Source organism: Anser cygnoides, chromosome 1 (genome assembly GCF_040182565.1).
Source record: "Anser cygnoides isolate HZ-2024a breed goose chromosome 1, Taihu_goose_T2T_genome, whole genome shotgun sequence".
Lineage (NCBI taxonomy): Eukaryota > Metazoa > Chordata > Aves > Anseriformes > Anatidae > Anser > Anser cygnoides.
This window is the reverse complement of record NC_089873.1, coordinates 52,510,258-52,518,493: the sequence shown is the minus strand read 5'-3', so window position 1 is coordinate 52,518,493 and position 8,236 is coordinate 52,510,258. Positions and strand designations below refer to the sequence as shown.

The 8,236-nt window shown below is 37.6% G+C and overlaps 1 protein-coding gene across 14 annotated transcripts in view; it reads left to right on the top strand.

Moving 5' to 3' along the window:
- The window catches only part of LRRIQ1 (leucine rich repeats and IQ motif containing 1), a 129,585-nt gene that overhangs the window by 17,498 nt on the left and 103,851 nt on the right, over window positions 1-8,236 (top strand). For 9 of the 14 annotated variants that reach the window (XM_048061123.2, XM_048061124.2, XM_066995592.1 and 6 more), the window contains exons 1-7: window positions 917-1,519; window positions 1,985-2,175; window positions 3,465-3,576; window positions 4,589-4,683; window positions 5,782-5,887; window positions 6,622-6,851; window positions 8,097-8,171. In XM_048061123.2, coding sequence (XP_047917080.2) covers window positions 2,035-2,175; window positions 3,465-3,576; window positions 4,589-4,683; window positions 5,782-5,887; window positions 6,622-6,851; window positions 8,097-8,171 — 759 coding nt within the window. In that variant the 5' untranslated portion in view covers window positions 917-1,519; window positions 1,985-2,034. Of the gene's footprint in view, window positions 1-512; window positions 647-916; window positions 1,520-1,984; window positions 2,176-3,464; window positions 3,577-4,588; window positions 4,684-5,781; window positions 5,888-6,621; window positions 6,852-8,096; window positions 8,172-8,236 lie in introns of those variants that run through there. The other 5 variants (XM_066995576.1, XM_066995577.1, XM_066995578.1 and 2 more) reach the window with 5 other exon arrangements.

Genomic DNA, 8,236 nt, shown 5'->3' with positions numbered 1-8,236 from the left:
GATACTGGGAGTTGGAAGAAAAAACTTCTACCCTTGATGGTTAGTGTGAATTGTAGATCCTTCACAGTATCCACAAAAGCACCCATTTTCTATGGAAAATCTGTCTCCTAAATTTCAGCTCTCATTTTCCTGTTATACACGTCTCTGTTCCTTGGCATTAGGAACAGATGTCCTCCCTGTAAATACTGCTCTGAACACTAAAATTATATTGCCTGCGCTCTCCCTGACCTAAATTACTTCTGCTTGATCGAATGATGTGGATGTACTGGGTCTGGCTGGCATGGAGTTAACTTTCCCTGCAGCGGCCCATACAGTGCTGTGCTCTGCCCTGATATCACACCAATGTTTTGTCTATTGCTGAGCAGTGCTGGCACAGCACCAAGACTTCCTCCAACCCCCACACAGCCAGTAGGCTGGAGGTGGGCAAGAAGTGGGGAGGGGACACCAGCACGACAGCTGACCTAAACTGACCAAGGGGATATTCCATACCGTATGGTATAACACTCAGCAACAAAAGGGGGGAAAGGGGAAAGAGAGGGATGGGCTCTCGTTATGAAGACATCTGTCCTCCCCAACAACCACTATGTGTATGTGTATTGAGGCCCTGCTTCCCAGGACACGGCCGAATACAGCTCGTTGATTGGAAGTAGGGATTTCTTTTTCTCTCTGTGCTTCTGTGCAGCCTTTGCTTGCTTTTTTTTTTTTTCCATTTTCCTTTTCCCTTTAATTATTATCTCAATCTGTAATTTTTTTTTTTTTTTCTCCAGCATACTTTCTTCTCCTGCTATTCTGAGGAGGGGAAGTGAGAGAGGGGTTGTGGTGGAACTTGGCTGTCCAGTATGGTAAAACCACCACAGTGGACTCCTTAATTCTGTGACTTGGTATTTTCTCCAGCTCTGGAGTAATTTGTATGCAAGCTTTTTTTTTTTTTTTTTTTTTTTTTTTTTTAACTATTTCCTTTTCCCCCTCAGCCCCAACCGGTGAGCCAGGCCAGCGTCCCCCACCAAGGTGGGACCCCAGCACACCTCTGAAGCACAGCTGTCTTACTGGCCTCATTTGCCATGTCGATGGAGTTCTCAAGATAAAATGGAAGCAAAAATACAGACTGAAATTCGACTTTGCTAAACTTTCTTTTTGTCTTTGGTTTGCTTTTATTCTAATTTATGCTCAAAACCAAGTTCCTGTCCCCGATTATAAAAACAAGCAACGACATGACGGAAAGGGTGGCCAGATGTTTCGTCCCTCGCAGACGACCCCGACACAGCTGAATTCCGAGGGGCGCCCCCGCGCCCTGGGCGCGAATCGCCGAATGCTGGTGAAGTTTGGGCCCTCCCGCTTGTCTTCCGAGCGTCTGCTTCCCGTTGCTGTGGTGACGCTCCCAGGGCAGCAGCGGCGTTCCGGCGCTCTCGCCTACTGCCGCGGTTCGTGGCTGCGGGGCCTCGAGGCGGAGGGCCGATCGGCCTGCCTCCGCGGCGACCGGGAAGGTGTTGGCTCCGGTAGGAGGCTGGCTGCACGAGAAGTGAGTAGCCACTCGGAGCAGGTCGCGGAGACCCGCGGGGAACGGGTGCGCAGAGGGTCGGACTACAGCTCCCAGCATGTAGAGGGGTGGCTCCCCCGCCCTCCCGCGGAGCAGCGGCGGCAGCGAGCAGGTGCTCCTCCGCGGTGCCCTCTGGGAGTTGTAGTTTCGGGGCGGCTGAGGCGCGCTCAGCGTGTCCCGTGCCCGGCGAGCCACGGGGATGCTCGGTGCCTGTGAAGGAGCGGGCGTGAGCTGCTTCCCCTGCCCGAACTTAGGGTTGGACTACGCTCCAGATATTCTCTTATCACAAACTAACATTTTTCTTACATTTTAATTGTTTCTTCAATAGTCTGAAGTGTTCAGAACAAAGTTATGCTATTTCTTTTCATATTCTAAGTGTAATGTTCAATATCTATATCGGAATAAATTTATGCTAAATGAGCACCCTCTTTACTTTGGTTCATGCAGTGCTAGAAGTTGATATTTTCTTTGTGGAGCTTTGAAAGCAGATACATGCTATGGAAAGCAGAATGTCAGAAGACACTGAAAGAATTGAAAAAGAAATAGAAATTGAACTAGGCAGAATCAGTGTTTCTTCCTTTGAAGCAGATGATCCTAACACAGAGGTACCAGAGGAAGCTTTGAGTGACACTGAGACAGTAAGTATTCCATGGGCTCACACTCCTTTTATTTATGCTTGAAAGTAATACAGGGTTCAGAAGGCCTAACTGGTGAATGAACTTTTTCCTGACATACCGAACCTGAGGATTTCTCCTCAAAAGTAGTCTAAGTAGTATGGCTTCGTGAAAAATATAACCTTCAGTGGTGACAAGAAAATAAGAGATGAGCATCAGCATTCTGCTTAAGTGAGAAAACAGACTGATAGCTTATTTATTAAAAGTATTGTTTTATGTAAATATAAATTATTTTATAATAAATTTATTTTAGAATCTGAAGCTAGAAGGGTTTTTGTTTGTTTGTTTTTAAAGCTAAAAAGGTAGATTAAACCTGGATAAATAAACCCATGTATATTCATTTAAATCTGTATTTAAATGCTACAAGAGACTGTCTTATGTTTGAAGACTTCCTCTTATTGATTTCATATAAATTGGTGCTTGAGCTCCCTTTTTTTTGTGGGACTTCTTTTTTGGGGTAAAGATTTTCCTCTGAAATCTGATTAGTTATTTAGGCCATTTTTTCATTTACTTTGATATTTCAGACTCAAAAGAAATGGCCTACAGGATATTACAGTAGATGATTTTGTGCATATGTAACTATATATATTTGATATGAATAAAGGCAGGCCAAGACATCAGTGCTGATTATTTATATTCTTACATGCTAAATGCCAGCAATGTTTACAGCTATTTACAAATCTAGAGAAGGCAGTCCATTTTCCCAAATCCTTGCAAAGACAATCTGTTGAATAGAAAGTATCTATGTAATAAAGTAATTTGAAACATCTGATGTATATGCATACTTTAAATGTTTATATCACCAACTTTGAAATTGAATATTATTTTTTTTGAAAGAGTTGTAATATCTTTATGAAGAAGAGTCTATGCATCATGTGTATTGGTTAATTTTTATCTTGATGCTTTTCTTAATTTCTTGGTCCAAGCCAATTACAAAGAAAATGTTAATTGAACAATGTTTCTGGAGATAGCAGAAGATAAGTAACTAAAATGTGTTCTGATTTGATTTTAATTAAAATGTAAGTAAAAATGAAAATTATTGATTGTTGAGTGGACGACAAGGCAATGGGAAGAGTGGGAATTCCCAGTACAAAAACTGGGAAAAATTTTGGTAGCAGCTACTAATAAATTTTCATCAGTGCTTTAAAGGAGAAGTCTATAGGAGTCTACATTCTTGTATATTATGTATTTGCTTATAGTTGTGGTAGTCAGTTGAAAATGTAGAATTTATGTGAAACATCGTGCTTTTCTAGATTTCAGATGACTTGCCAGAATTGATTGTCTCCTACTTAGACTTCATAAAAAACAGAAATCAAGATGCTGAAAAGGTTATACTGCAAGACTTAGAAGATGATGAAACTACAGGTAAGCAGGGATCAGAGTTAAAATACGTATGCACCTCATATTGCCCATGGAAGTTATATTATCAATATACAACCATCAGTAAAACAATACAAACCTTAAAGTAGAGCAAGTAGTGAAACCTATCTCATCATCTCCTGAAAGCATGCTGAATCTCTAGAAATAGAATCATGCAATGCGGTCTTCTCAGGTTAACCTTTCAGTATGAATTTATTTTTTTCCTAAAAGTTCATCTGATGCTAATCTATAGATCAAGGCAAGTTACAGGTTCATTTTTAGAAACAGAACCTAGGCCAGGTTCTTCATTAGAATCTGAGATGCAGTCACCATGAGCTGAAATTAAAAGTGCAGATACAATTGAGCCCCAAAGGATGTTTAAAGTCTGTCTGTAGAGATACTCAAGCCATCGCTGAATGAAATGGCTTTGTAATTGGGAGCAATCTTCCGGTGCCTGCTGTGTGACTGAAGCGAAGCTCATAGTTCATGTGTTATATTAGACACCTGGAATTGTCTGGTCCATTTTAGTTATTCACAGCATCATGGGTTTCAAAATCATTTAGTGTAGTGGTCTTTGTGAACAAAAGTTCAATGTTGTCTCTACAGTTTGATACTTGGGGAATGTTTCTTTTCATCCTTTTTGTAATAGGCAGTTATTCATTATTTTTGCATTTTTTGTCAGTTTTTGAGCCGTCTAAGTTCTGTATTTTTCTACCCAGCATATGTCCCACTGTTTTATGCTGTGTATTTTTTTTGCAGATACAGTTTGCACACGCTAGGTTCGAACAGAATCATTGTGTGTGTTCCAGTTATATGTATCTGCTGCTTTTAATTTGTAAGAATGACTCCCATATATGTTTGATCAATATTTTGTGGTTTTGTTTTGTTTTAAAGAAAAAATATGCTTTATTTTTTTGTAGTGTAAAGAAATATAGTAGCTAAGCAGTGTAGAGCAGAACTGGGTATTGCTACGTGCTTTCTCTCTGTGTACTAGATTATATATTTCTTTCTTCTTTAGGTAACAATTATGAAGTAGTTCCTTGCCATGCTTCAGATCACTTGTCAGAGTTGGCTTCTGAATATAACGAAGATCTCGAAAAAATTAAAAAAAGGGTATTATGTATTTAATAATATTTATAGTGAACAAAGTTCTATTCCGTAATTTGGATAATTTAAGCTCGTATAGTTGGCCTCCTAAAGAGACATATAGATGTGTTCAGTTTTATTCCTATTAGACTAACCATATGGTATTGAGTATGTGTATGTTATTCTTCAGAATTGGGACTCTATTGTAATACACCGTATCTATAAGATTTAAAATTTGGAATAAATTTTCTTTATCAGTGCCTTATTATTTTTATGATGACTGGAGGATGTGTTACTGTTAATCTTGTACCTAATATATCTCGTTATTTTATAGGAAATGTTAACATAATAAAGCCTGTAACTTTCAAGGACAAATCAAGAGTTATGAACCTCAGTTCTTTTATATTTTAATGGGATTAAAGTGAATACCTTGCTGAAGTTTGTAGAGAAACACAAACGTGTGTTTAATTTAATCACTTTTTGCAAACATGGATTTTTATTCTCAGAGCACCATTGTTTAAAACAGCAAAATTACTGTTTCTCTTTTTTATTTTTTTTAATTACTGTGACTTCAGCTGTATTACAAATATTAATGTATATCCCAAGCATGTGATGAACAGATGATAAATAAGCAGGAATAGATTACTTCTTGCCAATAAAAAAACAAAACAAAACAAAAAAAAAACAGCAAACCTTGTTTCAAATGTACTGCTTAAAAATTTAGTAAGTAACTAGTTCTTTGGCTACGTCTAGAACAGCATTGATGCATAAATGTAGTTCTTACTTCCATAGAAAGTAAAACAAAAAAACCCAAATGCAAAATACATATTTTTCCAGTTCAAAATGCAAAATACATTAAAAAAATAATAATATTTATATATAAATAATCCTTCACAAAATACTGTGATTTTGGGGAATTGCTCCAGTATTTCTTAACTCTGGAAAACATTTTTTGACTGATGTGCTTGCATTATTCAGTTTCCAAGGATGCTATTCATCAGTAAGTTTCATATTATTATACTTGTCATATGATGGAAAGATTATTCTTGTTATGGAGGATTTTTATAATGTTCTGCTTTTAAATTTCGTTGCTTGTTTCTTAATGACAATATTGAACCATATTAGGTACTATTTGAAATTGAAAATGAAGATTTGCAGATTGCTACAACACCTAGGTATAGCAGTCAGTCCACCAATGAAGAAGTGGTCACTGATGACCATTTTGTTGCAGGTAAGCAAATGCATTATTTGTTTGTGTTGATCTTTAGCATCATATTACTATTTTCTGCTTTTCTGTTTTCATGAGTATCATAATATTATTTGTAAAGAATTGCATGTTACAATATGCAATAGACTTCAGGGATTGGATGTACATGAGAAATGTCTGTGCTTTTATCTAATTTAAGGATCTCAATGCAATCTTTCTTTTCAATGTCTTGATAGAAATTTGTTTCAAAAAATACTACCCCAAAATGATTGAAATAATTATAATTATAAAAAAAAAAATACAAGTGGCAGATTGGAGGCACTAAGCACGTTGTGCTTTGGCTGCAACTTGTTTTATTTTTTATAGTCACATAGGAATGTTTCCCTTCACCATGGCCTTTGTATATTTTGGGGTAGAGTGGATCAATTATAAAACAAACAAACAAAAAACTTCTGATAGCCACAGAAGGCATTTATCCTGAAGCCAATGTGTAATCCTGATATATGCATTGGTAGAATAGGCACAATTGTGGCAGAATCAAAGGTTGCAATAGTAAGTGCACATCATGATTATAAAAGACATCAGTAATAGAAAAGACTTGTAGTTCCGATTTCCATGGGGATATATATTGCTGGCTATATCAGCACAAGATCATTTTTGTTGTATTTTCTTGTTAATGCATAAGTACCATTTATTCTCCTCCAATGCTTATTATTAAATTAAATTAAATGTTTGCTTGGTTGATTACAAATTTGTAGCTGATGTTGAACTGAGCATAAGCCTTACTTATCCTGAAATAGAAGAAAAATGTAGACAAGAATTAGAGCAGTGGGAGAAAAGACAAACTGAGCTTGAAGATGAGAAGAGGAAAAAGTGGAAAGCTGAGAGGGAAGCACAGGAAAAAGAGAATGAAGAAGAACATGCCAGAAGGGTGCAGCGTCTGGAGGAATTTGAGTCTGAAAGAATGGAGTTAGAGCTTCTGCACAAGGTAATTAATGATACTTAAGCCAATATGTTGTTGCCACCTAGATCAATTGAATTCAAGATTTAATGCAAAAAAGAGAGTATTATCACAAACGGTATGACCATCCTAAACTATCTGCTTGTGATAACCAAAGGAAAGCATAAGACATAAGTACCATCTTCTGTTGGGATTCCTTTTTTTTTTTGTTTGTTTCTTTGATAAACAGTGAATTGATTTACTATGTTAAATGGTAAATTATTCTTCAGGCTTTGCCTGTACTGAATTTTCACTATATGATACCAGCGAAAGTACTGGAAATGTTGTGCTAAATTACTCACAAACAAACAGTGGTCACAGTACCTTATTGGAAAATACTTTTGACCTCTCACCCCTATTTCACGTTTAAATGAAAAATCTAAATATTAGATTGAAGTAATTTGAACGAAATTCAGTTTAGCTCAGGTTGTTCTTCATCTGGGTAGAAGTTACTATATTCCCTTTTCATGTCTATGTCTGGAAGGCTGAGTCAGGCTTCATCTACTGAGTTCCATCAAAACAGAATATGACTCCCATTTTGACTTGCTTATCCCTTTGGTCGGTTTAGGTCAGCTGCCCTGGTGATGTCCCCTCCCCACTTCTTGCCCACCTCCAGCCTACTGGCTTTGGTGGTGGTGGGGGGAGGGGTTAGGGGAGTCTTGATGCTGTGCCAGCACTGCTCAGCAATAGACAAAACATTGGTGTGATATCAGGGCAGAGCACAGCATTGTATGGGCCGCTGCAGGGAAAGTTAACTCCATGCCAGCCAGACCCAGTACATTCACTGAACAAAATTCCTGTTTGAAAGATTGTAGGATTATCAGTAACATACCGTCACAGAGTGATTTTTCGTGCTACTTTCAGAACTTCTGTTTCTGTTCTGTTGCTGTAATGTACCTGGTCTTTGAATGTTGGTTTCGTTAGCATGGTTTTCATTTTCAGTAATAGGGCGAAATTTGAAGTAGTACAGTATAGGGGAAGGTGGCAGTTGTTTGGGCCAAATACCAAGATGCTAACTCTCTGATGTTATGCATCTTTCAGTACATGACCAAATCTGCTATTATCGATCTGAGTGTCAGGTTTATTTTAATACTCACACACCTGAGTTTCTCATCTGAATTCAGACATTCACCAAAGTGGATGATTGTAAAGTCAAGTTATGGGAGTTTGAAGAGAGGATGTTTTGTACAATAGGCTTTATACAGTATTTATTTTAGTTGATTTATTGTACAGAAACAACAAACTGTGATGGAAGATGAGTTACAGAAGGAAAAGAAAGCTTGGAGAGACAAAATGATGCAACATGAGGTAAGGTTGTACAATGAGATTTTGTCAAATACTGTGAAGCTACTGTCATATTTGAGAATGAATGT